Genomic DNA, 20,092 nt, shown 5'->3' with positions numbered 1-20,092 from the left:
TGATCGTGTTACTCTTGATACTCTTCCAGAGTACAATTTTTAATTCTAATAAGATATACATTCCACATATTAATAGAAATTATGTGGTACAAAAATTGAGATCAACATTTATCTTTGTATATTTTCGTATACTATATACTTTTAATACAAAAGTAAAACGTAATGTTCAATTTCATCGCCATATGGTTAAAAAATTATAAACAATAAAATGTTTGTAATCTTTGTAATCAGAAATATTGCCACGAATATTTCTACAATAAAATAAAATAATATATATTGTAAAATGGAGTTTTTAGTTGATAGTTGAAGAAAATACATTGTGTTTGAATTGTTTATAGCTCTTTTACAAATGCTTTGCCTCGTGCGAACGGCAAAGTTTGACTTGCGATTCTGAAATATATCTCTTTATATCGTTTTTTATGGAAATTCAAATGCATAATTTCGTACCTAGATAGTAGATATTTCTGCTGATGATGATGATAACCGGCGATATCACAGTTTTTTCACAGAACGAAAATTTTATAACGTAACGAACGAACGAACTGCAACGGTCACTGCAGTAACGCGCGCGATCCATCTTCGAGAATCGAAAGATCGATACTCTCGAATTCAGAAAGGATCACGTGACACTGCTCTTAAACGCGGGATTTTATGATTTGTTTCGTAACAATTAAAATGATTAACACAATACCAGTGCCAATACATATTACGTTTATTAAAATGTTGAAACAAAATTTTAATGAAATAATAAAATGATTTAATAAAATAAAAAGTAGTGAGAAAACAAAGAATTTTGTTAATATCACATAGTATTATTACCGTAATAAGATTTGATATTTTTATGATATCTCTGTGGTTATTGTTTCCTTTCTGTTTTTTTCTTAACTATTTTAAATATTCGTTCTTAAGTAATCATCAGAGTGCTGAAATAGCAAATGAAATAGTAGTTTATTTACACGTCTCGTTGAAACATACATTCGCCAGTTCTTCTGTTCTTCGTAATTCCTCTTTCCTTCTTTTTTTCTCTTCCTTCTTTCTCTTCGCTTTCCATTTGTGTAGTTCTTTCTTCTCACGTCGTATTTTATCTATATATACAGGTAAGCTGAGTATAATAATACGCATGACATGAATTTAAATATTGAAATCGTATTCTATTTACCTCTAGAATTCAAGATACATCTACAACATTTGCATTGGTCCTTTCGAACGATTCGTGGCATTTTTTCGCATCTCTTCGCAACTATCTTGTCCAAAATTTTCCTTAATTCAAAACAGAATCGTTATATTACTAATAACTTTACAACAAGATGCATCACGTAATTTTAAATAAAATTATTTGCGTGAATGATCGTGATGCATCCTGCCTATCTCCAAATTCTATCGTACCAAGATTCCTCCTTTTTACGCACTTCCTATCCCGATTATTCTGATCCTTTTCCTTTTTCTTATTCTGGCAGCTTCTCTTCTCTTCCTTCTTCGGTTCACGAACAGAGGTCAAACTTTTGATAGAATCGTCAGTACCAATCCGATGATCTACTACGTAACGCGTTTGATAAATTTGATCACACATTTCACATTTCTCTGTACAATCTTCTATATCCGAACAGGAACAAACGTCATCGTCATTCCACTCCAAGTTATCGGTGAAGGTGTTTTTATCCTTTTTATTCACGTTCCGGATGTGCCTAAATTCGAAATATGTAAATGAAAAGAATTTGCGAAATCCAATACTGAAATCAACTCGATATCGTAAGTTAAATTGATCTGCGGCATTTTCAGAATTATCTTCGTGTATCAAAAAAGAAGTTGATTTTTCCAAAAAACAACTTAATTTATTATCATGTTACATTGATTTGAAAAGAAAAATGATAAAATTGCGCTGCAAGTGATAAAAATTTAATTAAAAAGAATGTACAAGGTAATTCATTGTAATTGTAGTTGTATTACGGAATTATCAACTTGATGATAACATCGTGGATGTGCACGTTGATAAAAATGCACGGTCAGATTACGCTCAGTTTCTCTACGATAATTACTTGAATCGCGTACCACGTGCCTTTGAATGATTTCGCTTGTAATAGAAGTAGACACCGACAAGGCAAATGGTAACAAAGAATAGAACGAACAGAATTGAACACCAGATCGACGTGCGTACGGCGGAACCAATCTTCCTCGGTTGGAGGTTCCCTTTCTTTTTCAATCGATGACTCTTGTGACTGAGGGAAACGAAATCGACGAGTTTGAAAAATATTTTGCTGCAGAATGAGAAGGATGGAATATGGAATTCAGTTGAATAGGTCTCGATAGAAAATTGTTTACCAATGGCTATATCATTCCTTTATTGAACTCTTGAATATATACATATGGTGTTTCGAATTATAATTGATAAAATCATTAATCGTCGACAATAATTTTAATTGTACAATTGATAATTCTAAAAAGCGATAGTGAAATGAAAAATTCTTACGATGCAGGGTGTGCTGCTGCAACGATCATTGCCCTTTTCACTCCTTTATTTTGCGCTTTGGAATTTCCGCGATGCTTCATCTTTTTCTTTTTTGTCCTTCTCTTCTTCGTCATTACACGAGTATTTGGATTTTTGTCCATTTCCTGAGCCTGCCTTCTCGACACTCTGTGTCCTGGAAATTCTAACGTGCCTGCTACATCGTGACCCTCCGTATCAAAGAGTTTAATCAATCTGGGATTTTCTCTCACGTACTTTGCCAGGTCGGGTCGTCCTAACCATCTTAAAGTCATTTCCATTGCTGCCCGTCCGGTTGGTTTCATATTTGCTACGAAAAATTGTCACTGTCTATACCTTTCCCATTATTTTTTGTAATCACCAGATTAGCGAATTTAAATCTTTGTTATCAAAAATTAAATTTTACCAATCAACTCTATATTTCTTGTAAATGTATTTCAAACTCAACAAAATATCAATCACATTGTACAATGTAAAAAATACATTAGAGTAAAGAAATAATCTACTTTAACACTACGATTATCTAAGTTAATTCCATTTGTTAGCTTGTTACTTGGAAAATCATGTTTCCATTGTTCAAGATTAAGAAGGCATTCCTCCGACGTTATTGGCATTCGACTCAAGTCTTCACGTGGTGTCTCGCGATTCTTCACTTTACGTTCCATTCTCGTTGGAGTTACTTCGTATACAGCTTGCACAAGTTGCAAACACTCCAGGGCGTTCAATTTCTGCGACAAGTGCACAAGCTCGTGCTCTTCTACGTTGGCGATGCATCGTACCAAAAAATTTTCCTTAAAAAAGGGAAGGAATTTTTTTTCTTTGAAAGAAATCTACAGATTTTTACACGACAGACTCGACTTCTGCAGATTTTCTAAAGAAAATTGTTCAAAGAAACGTGCAACGCAAAGGACGGAAAACACAATATTGTGCAATTAAAAAAATCATTTGATTATCTTCGCACTGTCTTATCGGTGTATCGTTGACGCGTTATCGCGCGATACGATATTGATTCCTGATTAAAACTAAAGTCCTAGCTCAAATTCCTAGGCGCTCACCTTGTTTTCCACAAAAACCACAATCAAAATATAAATCGAGCATACAAATTTCATTCTAAAGTTCACTATGAGATCGGTGAATTACATTTTGTCGTTCAGGCGAGAAAATATGTACTTTTGACAGGTCCACGATCGACAGTCGTTTTCAATGATATCGATTATGAACAGCGATTTATATCATTGAAAACTGAAAAACTGACACTCTCGTTTATAAATTATTAATCGCGCAATGTTAAAGGCTGCATTCACAGCGCACGTACAAGATTCTGTAGAACACATTAACTTGAAGCATGAAGTTGGACGTTGTTTCTCGTTGAAAATATTTCAGAATATCATTCTGTATCGTTGTGAAAGTATAGCAAATAGAATAAAAGCAATCATTCTGTATCGCTGTTTTTACTAAATAAAGCCAGTTATGTTGAGCAAGATAACATTTTTAAGGTTTGATTCTTTTTATTACGTCAGCGTTGCTTCTGACATGTTAACCAATCGATCACGTTCATATCAAGGATATTGAGAAGATTCGACTCGTACGTAAAAATCAGTGCCACGTATCTTTCTTGAAGATTGTGATGAATCAACTCGAAACATGTAACTAAACCGTGTTAATCTCTTGAACCCTCGATGAACTTGCGAAACGTATTAAACGATGCACTGTTTCTTCTTCTGCTCAATCTTACCAGCTCCTTCCTCCAAGTACGCTTTGTTTCAATTATTCAAGTGAAACTCGAAACGAGAACCACCCACAAAAATTCATTCCGTTTAAAATCGCTTTTTACCATTTGCAAAGGTCATTACCGAGGTTGACGTGCCAGAACTGCAGCTGCTCGCGTCGAATTTGAAGCCCGAAGAGTGTGTGAAACTTGTGTCCTTGGACTCTGACAGTGAGCATTAAACGTTACGTTGCTTCGTGAAAATTAACTTTGTACTTTGTACATTGCCGTTCAAGCGTGCGAAGTATTCTTGAATGCTGACGATGTGTATTTAACAGCTCGACTGTCGGAAGCGCAAATAGAGAAGTTAGCTCGAGAGCAAAATTGCTTTCGGAGGCTCGTGAAATGGGTTTGTCACTTGAAAACTGTTACGAGGAACACGTATCCGATCTTGAACAGCCTCCTTGAACGCATCGGCAGGAGAGATTTAATCGCGTGTCTTGCAGAGCTCAGCACGAAAACATCCAAGTCACCGAAAGTGATCCGCGAAGCTCGAACGGATGATCCCGAGTAAGTTGACGAAATATTTAAATACATAATTTATTTGTCAACTACGATTGAATAGCAATATTCTTAGAATGTCACGATAAGTTGTTCTTTTTTGTTCCGTGACGTTTCTCAGCGATTACGAGGAAACAGCCACGACTGTACCGACGAAGAAAGAGAAAGATAGTGATAGCGGCCAAGCTCAACTCTCGGATCAAATGATCGAAAAGATCAGTGGTAATGTTTTCACATGAACGGTCATGTTTTCAACTGTAGCAGCGTACCTTTAATCGTAATGTATTTCGATCATCCGCAGGACGTACCACTATCAAATTGTCGTTGCACAGCGCAGGCATCGTTGTCGCTTCGATCATACTTGTAACCTGTTTGTGCACGTGTTTATGCTCGTATATTGTAAGAAGGAGACTGACGAAAATATACGAAAAAATACGGGGGAAGAGAAAGAAAGGGTAATTGTTAGGTTTCGTAATTTTAAATTAACTAAATTTTAGGATAAATTAAAGGGTAAATTAAAGGGTAATTGTTAGGTTTCGTAGTTTTAAATTTTAGGGCAAATTAAAAGGTAAATTAAAGGTTTCGTAATTTTAAATTAACTAAATTTCTTTCGAAATTTCGAAAGTTGAAAATTTTAGTTCACTCGAAACTTTCACTACTGGAGTGACGCTTTGATTTTTTAACGAATAGATGTTGCAAGTTTATCAAGCGTACAATGTATCTATACGTGGATTTACAGTACGAGTTTACTCACATATTTATTACCTGATAACTAATATTCGAGCTTCTCTATCTGCTAGACAGTAAAAAACAATGAAGCAATGATATTCTTTGCTTATGAATTTTACTTCTTATCAACGGAAAGATTATTCGAAACAATCATCCCCTTTATCCCGTTTATTGTACTTTCGCGAATGCTCATCAAAGTATCTCCTTTTTTAATTTAAAAATCTACGTTATGTTAAATTCCGGCTATTTTTATCGCCGCGAACGAAAATTATTTATTTATTATTAAGAATTTGACATTTTTATCAAAACGCAGCGGTTAAACTATTTTCGAAACTCAAGAATCATTCTACGTTTCAGATTCATTTTATTGTTTCGCGACTCGAGAGTGAATTTAATAGATTGTCTTTCGATTAGTAAATTCATAGAGGATGCGCGGGACGTGTCTAGAAGTTACTTCGTTCGAAAGCCACGGGCAAAAAGGAAACGACCTCCGTCGTACGAAATGGTGCACACGGCCACGGAAAACGCCACCGTGGCGGCACCTCCGCCAAAGGAAGAACCGGAAGAACCAGAACTGCCAGCTTGTTACAGATGCTTCAAGAAGAAACGAAAGAAAAGCACCAGAAGGCCAAACAGATGAAGCTGATGTAACTAAACGTACTGATCTAAGACAAACGTTGAAAGATCCGCAAATGAACTGTATAAAGAGAAACATCTTAAACGTTCCATTGTGTAATTTTTCTTCGTACACGATGGCGACAAAATTTTAACCGCAGAGAAATTTTGTCGGTACACCGTGAACGTTATCTAATCTGAAATTTCATTGACAGAATAATGAATAGATTTTTATGCATTTGTAGGAAACTTTGAATTTACGCGTGATATGAAAACACGTGCAACACGTCTAAAGTACCTTTTAGAATATTTTGTGCGTAAAACAATTCTCTATCAAGTTTCTTCGAGAGTAAATTTGAATAAAAATCGTATATTGATAAAATTTGAAGTCAAGTCGATAAACGTATGTACATACGTAGAAGCTACAGAAGACATTTATTACTCTTAATAAATTATTAGTCAAATATCATCCGACGTTGGTGGTCAAATTATCAAATCGTCTGAAGTTGATTCTCTTCTGTTTGAAATTTGTCAAAATTCGCTCCGTCACTTCGTCAATTTCTCGCGAAACAAGGCGAATGATTATTTTGCTCGTCCCGTTTTGTTAACCTGAAGCGATGAGGGAATTATCTCGGACGCACGAGTGGCCCGTACGGTTAAGCCTCATCGTTATTCTATCGCGATACGATGTCCTCGGCACGATCGACGTCAATTTAAACGAACTGCAGTATTTAGCCGCGCGTCTTAATCCCTTCGAGTGCCGACGCTTGATAGCTGCACTTCATTACACAAGTTACGAGCTACCCAGCAATTTAGCGGACGCTGGTAAAGACCGATCAGTGATTGCAACAACGACACCATCTGTCCTTTCGATTGAAAGAAATGTAATATCGCGATCGTAAGATCAGTTAAGAAAATTAAACCTCGAGTGGTTGGACAGTTGGAGTTTGATAGATTTCAATTTCAATTAATATTTTCATTATATTCGTTTTTCAAATTCTTTTCAAATTACTCGTAGCTCTAGCTTTTCAGAATTTAAGTCGAATGATACACTTTGGATATTCGTGCGTTTGTGGGATTTAAGAGTACAATGTTCGTAGTATGTACTTGACCACAGAACGTTCACGGTATTTAAAAATATTATAATTATATAAATAATTACATAAAAATTATATAAAAATTATATAAAAATTACATAAATTATATAAATAATTATATAAAAATTATATAAAAATTATATAAATTATATAAATAATTATATAAAAATTACATAAATTATATAAATAATTATATATAAATTATATAAATTATATAAATAATTATATAAAAATTATATAAAAATTATATAAATTATATAAATAATTATATAATTATATAATAATTATATAATTATATAATAATTATATAAAATATTCGCAGCATATAATAGTTCATAAAAGTATGAATTTGCACAAATATCCAATATCTAGTTACGACCGCGTTTCATATTTACGATAACTGATTTTACTCGCCTCTTAATCTGAGACAATTTTCAAATTATATTCGATCGATCGCGATTGAAAGTTCCATGCTCGTGCAACAACATATTTCTTTACCACTAAAATTTAACGACCTATATCTCTTTCACTGAAAATAACAATTTGTCTCCGATGGCTGATAATAATATCGATAATCTTGCGAGCAAGAGCGCAACGTGGACGACGATATCCCTTGCATTCGACATCTTGCGCACTGGAACAGTTCACCAGCCGAAGGCAAAGGCAAAACGCACGAGGTTCTCGCTCACAGGCTTCGGCAGATCAATCGAAATGATCTGGCAGATTGGTTGGGCAAGTCCGCGTTCATGCAAATAGGAAAAGATCTCGGCAGGGCGGTGGTAAAGCCATTCGATGAACTCAGCAAAGAAGAAACAGAATTGCCGTAAGTTTCGCGCGATCGTATCGGAACGAGTGACTCAATAATCTTGATACAATATTACAGCGACTTAACACAAAAGCCTTCTGTAATACACCTTGATAAAATTCGCTCTACATCTCTAACCAATTTTAAAATTTATCGTTTTTCCTTTTTCTTTTCTTTTTTTTTTTTTTTTTTTTTCTCATCCTGCAACATCCTCCTTCTCCACGCGATACATAAATCAAACAATCTCTCGCTGCATCAGCCGGATTCCGTGCGAGATCTTCGTCGTTTGAAAAAATATACACGTTTTTGTTGCATTAACATCGTTGGAAATACTATTTGTAGGCGTGAGTGGAACAAATAGCATGGACTTTTATTGAAATACAAATCTTGTATAAATGTATGAACCGTTTGTTGCAATGATGAATTTTTTGAAAAGGATTTTTTATCAAATTATTAAATTGAATAATATTTATTTATAATATTGATATGTAATAGCGAGTGATATGTAATACAGGCTGAACTCAAAAGATTTATAATAGTATTTATAATAGTAGATCAGTTTATGATATTTAGTATTTTAAAGATTTATAATAGTATTTATAATAGTAGATCAGTTTATGATATTTAGTATTTTAAAGATTTATAATAGTATTTATAATAGTAGATCAGTTTATGATATTTAGTATTTTAAAGATTTATAATAGTATTTATAATAGTAGATCAGTTTATGATATTTAGTATTTTAAAGATTTATAATAGTATTTATAATAGTAAATCAGTTTATGATATTTAGTATTTTAAAGATTTATAATAGTATTTTAATGATTATTTTATTGAAATTTGCTAAAATATATATATATATATATATATTATATAAAATTTATATATTTATATTATATAAATATTATATATAAACACTGAAATATTTCAACAATAACAATCAAATATTTAAAAAAAATTTTCTTTAGCACTTGATTATTCATACTAGATAAGTAATGATTATTTACTGAAAATATTTCCTATCTCATGCTATATATCCAACATTCGGTATTTTTAAAAAATATCTCTTTTATATTAATATCGATTACTAATATTTCCATCCCACATTCCATATTTCATATATCATATCTAATCTTCCTACATTTCGCATACCCTGTCACTAATTCTCACCCCTTCACCTAACTTCCGTTGTAACTTTTTCTCATGAATTTCCCACAAAAAGATATAAAATTTTTAGCCTACATGTAAATTTCGTTATTCAAACGAAATAAATTTTCTAGTCCCCAAATTTCTCGCATAGGTAATTTCTCTGAAATTTGCCATTTCACGAAAATGAAATTCGTAGCTCACAAATCTCCCCCAGAAGTCATTTGTGAACATCTCCGAAATCTGTTAGTTCACAAGAATGAAATTTGTAACCCACAAGTTTGACAGTAAGTTTCGCGAGTAGTTTCAGAATCTCTTGTCCCATAAAAGTAAGTCTTGCAGCTTATTTTACGGTCAAAATTTCTAATTCTAACGCGATTCATTTTATAGTTGAATAATTTCGCGGATGCCCAGAAAAATTAGTTTTGCAATTTCTCAATTCCCCAAGTAGAGATATCATGATACATGTAATGTTCTCTCTCTTCAAAGTCATGACAAAGTTTGACGATTTTTCATCGTCAACGGTACAGTTACACTTTCGAACGACAAGATACAAAATGCAAACCTGCGAGATCCCCTGATTGTCGCGGTAAGAACAAAAAAAAAAGAAGAAAAAAGAAAGAAAAAAAAAGAACAAAAGGGAGAGGAAAGTATTATGGAAACGAGAAGGAGAACGTTACGTTTTACCACAAACGGCTTGCTTCAGCTTCCTGTCAGCTTACTGTTACTTTCCACCGATCGCCCGCGCGCGATCGCTCGATCTTGGCAGACGATTTCGCGTGCGTACGATCGCTCTGGATGGAAAGTCGGAAACGTTGGTCATCCAGCGATGAAACAGGCGAGAGACCTTCGAGAGGCGTCCACCTCCGGCGGAGATGAAAGTTTCTGCAGTTTCTGGCCAGCCGTCACGAGCAATTAGAGCGCAAGATCCACGTCTCGTCTCGAGGAAGAGGAGGAGGAGGAACGGAGTTCGTTGCAGCAACCGCGTTCCACCGAGCGGTGCCTCGCTTTCTCAAGTTCTGGGTCACCGGGTCTTCTGTTCGTCGACTCGGTCCAAAACAGGGATAAGAGCCAGTCAATCCGGTCTTGTACGTTCGAGACTCGTGTCCACGATCGTCGAATCGATCGCATCTGCGCTCGCTTCTTCTTCTTTCTTTTTTTTCTTATTTTCCCTTTTTCCGCCTCTTTCTCTCTCTCTCTCTCTCTCTCTCTCTCTCTCTCTCTGCTCTTGTGAGGCGTCTTTTCACCGATTGACACCATTTCTTAACCTTTCCTCGATGAACGATAAATTATAACTTAACCTCTCGTCTCTTAGTATCGGCACTTTTAGCTGGAGACGTGTATGGTTTTCGATTGAAGAGAAAATGAGAAGATCGTAGAAGAAGGCAGAAACAAATTTGTGATGGTATCAAGAAGCATCTAGCTGGCTAGCTGAGGTTGATTCTCTTCTATTTTATCTGGTGCATAGAGTCATTTGAATTTTGAACAACAAATAATTTTTAGTTTCTCACTATGTTTCATAACCTGTTAAAAAAAAAAGAAAATCTTTGAAAGAAGTAATTGTAGATTCAAAGTAGAAATTTTGTCCTTTAAAATGAGCATGCGTTTACGTTACGAGGTTACAAATCGAGAGTTCAAAAATCAAGACATTTTTTCAGTTACAAGTTTACAGATTCTTTAATTTTGCGAAGTAGTATATATCGATATATGTACTTAATATTTTTATAATATATTTTTATTATATTAATATTTAGCTAAAGAATGAATATAATTTTTATAATATATTTATATATTAATATTTAGCTAGAGAATATTAATATATTAATATATAATAATAATATGAAATATATAATAATATAATAATATTAATATGTAATAATATATAATAATATTAATATATTTAATATATTAATATTAATATTTTTATATTAATATTTAGCTAGAGAATGAATATTTTTATAATATATTTTTACATTAATATTTTTATATTAGCTAGAGAATGAGAATTTTTATATTAACATCGACTGAAAAATATATCATTCCATTTACGAAAATCTCCGAAATCCCCCACTTGCAAAAAAATCTAATAGAATTCCCTAATCTAGTAGAGCAATAAAAAAAAAAAAAGAAATGCTATAGAGCAATAACTATTGTTCACAAAATTTTTTCATCTCTCCAGAAACGGAGATATTTACGTTGATAAGTGAAATATCTCGTGTAACATCGCAACGTGAATTATTCCAAAAAAAAACACACAAAAAAAAAAGGAAAAAAAAAAACAATGGGAATTTTTAGAAATGGTTCGCACAATTTTATCGTGCACTTAGACAATTTAACCGAGTGGGAGGCTCGTCAATTGAAAGAAACGGATTACAAACAACGAAACGCCATCCGTATTGTTCTCGTTCAATGCTAATCAGGTGTGGCTGGAGACATGCAAAGCGCGCATAGTGGAATCTCCATAACGCCGAGAGGAAGTCCGTTTACGCGAGTGTGCGTGCGCGAATTCAAAGCGACATCAAAATCGAAAAAGAGGAAACGTTCATTGTTCCATCCGCGGTAGAAAATGTGGAATGGTGATCGTTCGAGCGAGCATAAACAGGAGAAAATCGTCTGGCCACGCAGCTGACAATTACGATGCGTTTTACCGTGCGTTTCCTCTGCTTTGTTTGATCGGTGATCAATCGTCAATAAATTTTCATCTATCTCGAAATTCTTTCGTTCTGAAGATTTCCTGCGTTTCACTAGAGTTTTAACGAAATATTCTGTGTAAAACGTGTAATATATTAATAAAGAGGTATATTACAAATGTATTATAATACATTATAAAAAGGTATATTATAAATATGATATATTATAAAAAATTTTATTATAAATATAATATATTATAAAAAGTTTTATTAGAAATATAATATATTTTAAAAGACATATTACAAATATGATATATTATGAAAAGATATAATATAAATATAATATATTATAAAAAGGTATATTATAAATATATATATAAAAAGATATATTATGAATATAATATATTTTAAAAGGCATATTACAAATATAATATATTTTAAAAGGTATATTATAAATATAATATATTATAAAAAGGTATAATATAAATATAATATATTATAAGAAGGTATATTATAAATATAATATATTTTAAAAGGTATATTATAAATATAATATATTATAAAAAGTTTTATTAGAAATATAATATATTATAAAAAGTTTTATTAGAAATATAATATATTTTAAAAGACATATTACAAATATAATATATTATAAAAAGATATAATATAAATATAATATATTATAAAAAGGTATATTATAAATATATATATTATAAAAAGATATATTATGAATATAATATATTTTAAAAAGCATATTACAAATATAATATATTTTAAAAGGTATATTATAAATATAATATATTATAAAAAGGTATAATATAAATATAATATATTATAAGAAGGTATATTATAAATATATTTTAAAAGGTATATTATAAATATAATATATTTTAAATATAATATATTACAAATATAATATATTTTCTGCTATAACTTGATCGTACAATTTGATTGTTTTGTGGCGAGGATAAATCTTAAGAAACTCAGTAATCTCTCATAATGGTGTGATTTGATCGAAAGAATATCTTTTAAACTAGAAAATTTTTATCATGGTGCAAGAAATGGAAATATTTCTCAAAAATTTCTCATTTTTCTTTTATGCTTTTTCTTTCTTTCTTTCTTTTTCTTTCATGCTCTGTCATTCAGAAATTATTTCAATTATTTTGTGTTTCTTTTTTTGATCCTTTGACAATTGACGAACTGTTTGTAAAATCGAAAAGAATTCAATTTCCTATTTATTTATTGTTATTTTGCTTGGTTGAACTTGCAATTTACTCGGTCCCATTTTTAACGCGGAAAGAAATTTCTGCAAAAACCACCGCAAACAGTGTTCAGAAGATAGTTCTGTTTAGTTTAGAGAAATTCCAAACAAAAAGTCTGCGAGAGTACCCGCGTTTGTGCAATCTATTGCTTGAATTTTTATGTCTCGATTACGCATTGCTTTTAACAGGAAAGCGGATTTTTCCGGAGCTCGTTTGCAAGTGTAATTAGTCTTTGGTTCTTTCTTGACATTTTCACTTCCTCAGCTCGCTAACAAGCAAAGATATTCAGAATTTTGCGGAAATTCTCAATATTGATGATATTCTCTTTTACAAGTATACGTTGTTGTAATATAATAGGTTAGAAATTATGATTTAAACGATCTAGTATGAAAATTGATAGACGAGAAAATGTATAGTGTAACTTGAAATTCGTGTTTTTTCAAGTATTACTTTCTTTGCAAGCAAACGATAATATAATGGCTCATGAAAGTTTTCAAACACGTGTCACAAAACTTTTATGTCTATTACATAAATTCTATTATATTTATATAATTTTATGCTACGTCTATTACATAAAATATTTTGAAATTTTATTAACACTGTATCGAGACACGACTGTCTGTGATCATATTGGTGTGAAAAATTTATAATCAATTTGAGAATGTATTTAGAAGTTAACAAAATATTTATTTCAATCGTACATATTTAGTAGAAATTCGATGTACATAATGAAAATTGTGGTTGTATTGAATTGTATTGAATTGTCTTGTAGATTTGTTTCAAATTTGACCAATATAATCACGATAGTTGCGTTTGACTATAGTTTTAACGAAATTTCGAAATATTCTGTGTAACACGTGTAATATATTAATAAAAAAGTATATTACAAATATATTATAATATAATATATTATAAAAAGGTATATTATAAATATATATTATAATATATTATAAAAAGGTATATTATATAATTTATATAATATATTTTAAAAGGTATATTACAAATATAATATATTTTAAAAGGTACATTACAAATATAATATATTTTAAAAGGTATATTATAAATATAATATATTATAAAAACATATAATATATTAATAAAAAAACTTCTCAAAAGTTCGAATACTTTCGTAAGCGCGAAACATCTCGCACACACATTTCAAGCCTAACCAGTACAATCGCGACACTCTAATAAAAATTAAAATTTTATTTCAAAAGTGAAATAATCTATTAATAAATTTATTCGAAATATCAAACAAGTAGCATACATTTATTTATCTTTACGAGAACATTTCTACAAAATGTTCAAATGTTTCGCGAGCAGAACTCACTCTCTTCGATTAATAATAACTCTGTCTCGTCCAATGAAAACCCCCCAAAAAAACCATTCTCCCAGACAGTCCACAGGCGTGGAGCGCAATGCAAGATCTTTCTCTTCGGAGAAGAATCCTCTGTATATTTAATTAAAGTTCATTGCTCGTCTACACACGGTGGCTGACCTCTGGCATCGATCGGCGCGCGGTGGTTCGACCTTAATCGTGACAGGAAGTTTCGTGACCGATACAGATACGGATTCAGCCGCGAGATACGTTCGTGGTGGCATGGCTTGGAACGTGGCGTGGGCGTCGGAGTCGTTCGTTCGCGTCATTCATGGCCCCGAGCTGTGCGGGCTTTCCCGGCTGCACCAAAAAAAAAAAAAAAAAAAAAAAGAAAAAAAAAGAAAGAAGTCTCTGCCGGTACAAGCGCCGATCGCTGATTATTCATCACGATCGAAATAAACGTTCTCGCAATCTGCTCCGTGGACTTTCGATCGGGAAAGGTATCAAGGTGTTCCAAGAATAGGCAGAACCTCCTTGTGGGAAGACATCGACGGATGAGATATTGAGAGATTGCCGACTGCAGGTCGAACGTAATCGTTATTTCGAACGATTACGCCTCGTCGACGGATGGAGAATTGGGTTTGGAGGACGTAGGATGCATTTCCATGGTGTTGTTCTCCCAATTAGACTGCAGATGTATGCAATTGATGTTTGTGGGCGTGATAATGTATGCCTTGTATTTTCAACAAATGGAATCATTATATTAATGAAATCGTTATATTAAACCATTATATATAATATCATCGTCTTATATGTAATAATTATAATTCTGTTGTAATATAAATATAAATATAAATATAAATATAATGTAATATTATATATATAAATATAAATATATACTTAATATATATTTATATATTATATTATATTATATTAAATAATTATTTTATATTATATTATATTATATTATCATATTATCATTATTATTATATATATTTATATATTTATATTAAATCATTATATTTGATATGTATGTATTAAATATTAAATATATATATTTATAAATAAATATATATAATTGTTATAATATATATTATAACAGAATTATAATTATTGTATGTAACACTCTAATATAATACATATAATAATTTAATATATGCGTACTTAATATATATTAATTAATAATATAGAAAATAACATAGAAAATAATATAGAAAATAACATAAAAATAACATAGAAAACAAATAGCTGCCATTTATATAATTTTCACGGAAATGAAAATGTTGGATATGTACTTTTGTTTCACTAGCCCTCCAAAGTAACTTTTAGGCCCCTTCAAACTGTCCTGCCCCCCTTAAGAGACCCACGGAGCCTCGATCACAGCGGAGAACAGTATCTTTTAAACAAGATCGCCATTCCGGTTATCCTCTCAGAGACCCGCCGACAGAGAAAACGAAAAAAAGAAGGAAAAAGACGAAAGAGATTCTTCAATTAACGGAGAGGCGTCTGGTAAAACACGGTATCACGGCTGTACAACACCAGCCGCAGCAAGAAACAGCGGAAAGAAAGTGCGTGCAAAACGCATTATGCTTTACACGATTCCCAAGTGCTGACGAACGATCCGTGGAATTTCACGGGACGGCTTTCACACGGCGCGATCCCGTGACCAATCGGATCAGCCGGATTTCCAAGGGTCTGTTGTTAATCGATCTGTTCTGATCGGGACGTCGCGATCACGTTGCATCTCGCGGCACACGGGGTGATTGCCGCGTCTCACGGTCCGCCAGTCCGGTCACGAACCGATCTAATCTATTTGGAATCGCTGAAACGATTCCTGTCCCTCGTATCTCCATCGGGCTCGGAACTAGTCGATATTACGCCACTTTCTGGTGCATAATTGACGAGCACCGAGTCGAGACAAGCGGACGAGACTTGGTAAACGGGACTTGGTTCGTGCCAATTTGAGGAAATATTTCTATATTAGAAAAGTGGTCTTTGGTGAATATCGTGAAACGTGGGAAATTTTTGGTGGATAAAGAGTCGGTGAGAGTCTGATGAATTGAAAAAAAAAACCTCGTAAGAATGTATTTTCTTCTTTTTTTAATCAAGTTTTTCTTAGTTGATAACAGATCTATGATTGTTTAATGTATTGATTAGTTGGATCACTTTGGAACAAACGAAACTTTGTCCATTTTTCTGAGACACGAGGATATTATGACGGTAAGTTTGATCTTCGACCATTATCATCGAATCTGAATTGAATTTCACAATGTTGTAAAGAGGTATTGCTGCAATAACAAAATACTTATTTGCTCGAAATGATGATTTTGTGGAATGAATTAATGATTTAGTTATAGTTAACTAAATTTAGCGATACTACTCGTAAATCGCGTTACTCGAAATGCGTTAAATTTAACCGTGGGAATCGTTTTAATTTAAATTCAACGCGTACGCGCTTACCTACGTTCAATTCAAACGGATCGCGAGAAATTTAAAATTCGATCGACGAGTTCGGAGTTACGAAACACGAGAGAGCATCAAAGATTTGCGATTGAAAATCTCTGATTTATCTACGGAAGAATTATTTTCGTCCACTATAGCCACGTTCTGCGGTACATTCAGCTCTTGAATATTCGGCAAATTGACTGATTACTTTATTATACTTTACTGTAACATACAGAGTAAAGATAAAACTTGATAACAACACGAACTTTTATTATTACTGTATCAAACATAAATAATAGGAGTACCCATGTGTAACGTTGTTTTTTGATAGTGCTGCACAAAATTTTATTTTGTTATAATTTTTTTTTCATCATTGTCACCAGATGGCAATGTTTATTAAATTTGAAAAAAACGACATTACTCCTAATATAAAATTCATGATATAATTCCATTCATTAATCCTTTGTTCTAATCAAAATCTGTACGACATCACATTCCATTTCCTTAATATTGTATATATATATCTATATATATATATATATACGATGTAATTTTATATAATATTATAATATTAATATAATTCTATATATTATATATATAAAATCTACTATATAAACTTTCAGATGTGAAATTAAGCAAGACGAAGTAAATTGTAACTGGAAGATGGTAACTGAAAGATCGGTAATCGTGATACGTACGATCTTCATGATTTCATGGATGACCGGGTGAAAGTGTTAATTATTCAGAGATCGTTATAAACTTTGACTCAACGAAGGTGAAAGCAGATCGAACAGTCGTTTTTCGCGATCGAAGCATCACCAAGAGAAAAAGGGGCTGGCAACTGATTGCGGACCGTAACGAGTGACCAAACGAGTATACAATAATTCGTCGTTTTCTTTTCCTATTGAACTCGCCGGTATGATATCACTGGATAGAAATTATTGAGAAGTAATAAATTGATTATTTGTTTTACCTGAATTATACTTAATATAATATATAATGATAATATAATATAATATAAAATAGTGTATAATATATAATTATATTATAATATAATATATAATATAAAATAGTATATAATATATATTATAATATAATATAATATAATATATAATATAAAATAGTATATAATATATAACTATATTATAATATAATATATAATATAAAATTGTAATATAATACTATACTATAATATAATATATAATATATAAATATACTTAAAATTGAGAAAATATTGCAATTTGGAACAAAAGATTCTCGACATGCGTGGCACGTCATTCCAGCGCAAGAGATTAATTACCTAAATCTGGAAACTACTCTCGAGGGTAGTTTCTATTCTTCCTTCGAGATTTCGCCGAGGTTTCCTGCGTTTCAAGCGCAGTTTAATTACCCCTTGACAATCGAGAGGTTCGTAACGAGTCTCGGTGTGGCGATCGGTTCGACGCGATAACCGATCAACACGATCAACTTGATCCGAGCAATTTGTGGGGCGACATATGCGTAATCCTCGCGGCTAATCTCGCGTTGGTCATCTCGTTGTTGTTGTTGTTGTTGTTGTTGTAACTCTATCATAATAATTAATGGAATCGTATTGAACCGTACGACGAAAATAGCCTCCGGGCAAGAATCGTGCAATAAACTATGCTTGTATGTACTACAGTGGCTGTGAAAACTATTCGTAGAGACCACTGTCCTTTTCGATGAAGCGTCTTTTCATTAGCGCCTTTTCCAAAATTTCGTTACACGTGAAAGTATTGTGTATCGATCTTCCGTGATTAGAATTTTCTTTGTCTGTGAGATGAAGAAATTGTTTCTTTCTTTTTATATTCGTTATTTAAAGTTGTATCAAGCTGTGATTAAAATTTTCTTCCATTCTTTTTATATTATTGTATTAATATAATTTTTATATTCTTCTTTTCTTTTTATATTAATATAATATTAATATAAATATATTAATAAATAATATAATATTAAAATAAATATATTAATATAATATTTATATTCTTCCTTTCTTTTTATATTAATAAATAATATAATATTAAAATAAATATATTAATATAATATTTATATTCTTCCTTTCTTTTTCTATTATTTAAAGTCGTATCAAGCACTCGTATGGATTATTAGCAACTTGAAATTTGTTATTTGAAATTTTACAATTTGTTATATAGCTTAAACTGTTCTTTTTATTAAGTTCCAAGATTTAGATACACGTGAAAGTATTGTGCATCGATCTTCCGTGATTAGAATTTTCTTTGTCTGTGAGACGAAGAAATTGTTTCTTTCTTTTTATATTCGTTATTTAAAGTTGTATCAAGCACTCGTGTGGGTTATTAGCGACTTGAAATTAAATCTTACAATTTACTATATAAGTTTTGGAAGGTGTATTAGTTTTAGAATTAATTCTTTATCTTTCACTCTAGGGAAGGACTTATGGTCAATTGATGTCTTTCTTGCACCGGATAAATTGAACTTTGCACAAGTCACAAATTGTTAAAAATTGTTAACCCTTCGTAAGTGAAATGTACGGCAAATTTTTATTTGAGTCAAAAACTAATCGTACAACATAGTTCAAAAATTTCATTGAGTTAATTTGAATTTTTTCTTTCTTTTACATTTTTTTGGAAGCTTAGAACAGTAAGAAAATTCAAGCATGAACAAATTTTTCTGTGAAACAATGGAATAATATTTTTGTCCACAATTTAGCCCAATTGAAAATCTAGGAATTAATAATCATTGCAATTCGTTGTACTTGTAAAAATACAACAGCGAAATAACTATAATTATTTCCAAACTGTAGAGCTTTCGAGTTATATATTAAACGTTACGAAATTCAATATACATGCCACAGCCTAATTAAATAATATGAAAATGCTGTAACACGCGAATATAATGCAAATACACTTTCTGTACGATGCTTCAGCCACTGTACTCGCCTGAGTTACGTGGGATCGTTGAAACGTGTAATTAACAATGGACAATTGTAATGGAGCTTGTGAAATGATCGCGTTCATCTTGATGGATTGTCGAGGACGGTCGGTACGTTTGAAAGCGCCACTTCCTATTTTTGCAGGAAGTCCTGTGACTTACGGGAGAGTTGTTTCAAATCTGCCATGAACGTAACGGTGAACGAGACGGTTAATTAATCGTTTCTTTTTAAATAATTTCATAATAATTACAATTAAGTTTTAATTTTTTTATTACGTGTGATGTTCGTATACTCTTTGTCGAATATACTAAATTATATATCTTTCGGCTAAACAATATATCGAAACACATATCGAATATCTTAGA

The 20,092-nt window shown here is 31.9% G+C and overlaps 3 protein-coding genes across 4 annotated transcripts; 2 read left to right on the top strand and 1 right to left on the bottom strand.

The window, feature by feature from the left end:
- Positions 1-155: 155 nt before the first annotated feature.
- LOC122536225 lies at positions 156-3,629 on the bottom strand. The gene is made up of 7 exons (XM_043668413.1): positions 3,538-3,629; positions 3,036-3,273; positions 2,468-2,792; positions 2,037-2,216; positions 1,410-1,685; positions 1,160-1,260; positions 156-1,085 (listed from the first exon to the last, which is right to left on the bottom strand). Exons 1-7 carry the CDS (start codon positions 3,589-3,591, stop codon positions 949-951), a joined length of 1,311 nt encoding a protein of 436 aa, XP_043524348.1. The 5' UTR covers positions 3,592-3,629; the 3' UTR covers positions 156-948.
- Positions 3,630-4,132: 503 nt separating this feature from the next.
- On the top strand, positions 4,133-6,120 carry LOC122536226. Of its 2 annotated transcripts, none has more exons than XM_043668415.1 (6): positions 4,133-4,233; positions 4,328-4,421; positions 4,529-4,760; positions 4,873-4,973; positions 5,053-5,206; positions 5,895-6,120. In XM_043668415.1, the coding sequence occupies exons 1-6, from the start codon at positions 4,162-4,164 to the stop codon at positions 6,118-6,120; spliced, it is 879 nt and encodes a 292-aa protein (XP_043524350.1). In that variant the 5' UTR covers positions 4,133-4,161. The 2 variants fall into 2 exon arrangements, with proteins under 2 accessions (XP_043524350.1, XP_043524349.1); XM_043668414.1 differs by having other exon boundaries at positions 5,838-6,120.
- A 592-nt stretch (positions 6,121-6,712) lies between these two features.
- On the top strand, positions 6,713-8,337 carry LOC122536227. The gene is made up of 2 exons (XM_043668416.1): positions 6,713-6,920; positions 7,781-8,337. Exons 1-2 carry the CDS (start codon positions 6,713-6,715, stop codon positions 8,017-8,019), a joined length of 447 nt encoding a protein of 148 aa, XP_043524351.1. The 3' UTR covers positions 8,020-8,337.
- Positions 8,338-20,092: the final 11,755 nt, after the last annotated feature.

This window comes from Frieseomelitta varia, unplaced genomic scaffold (genome assembly GCF_011392965.1).
Source record: "Frieseomelitta varia isolate USP_RPSP 00005682 unplaced genomic scaffold, Fvar_1.2 scaffold_816, whole genome shotgun sequence".
In the NCBI taxonomy this organism is placed as follows: Eukaryota; Metazoa; Arthropoda; class Insecta; order Hymenoptera; family Apidae; genus Frieseomelitta; species Frieseomelitta varia.
Note: the sequence above shows the minus strand (reverse complement) of the source record. Positions and strands in the feature narration are given on the sequence as shown.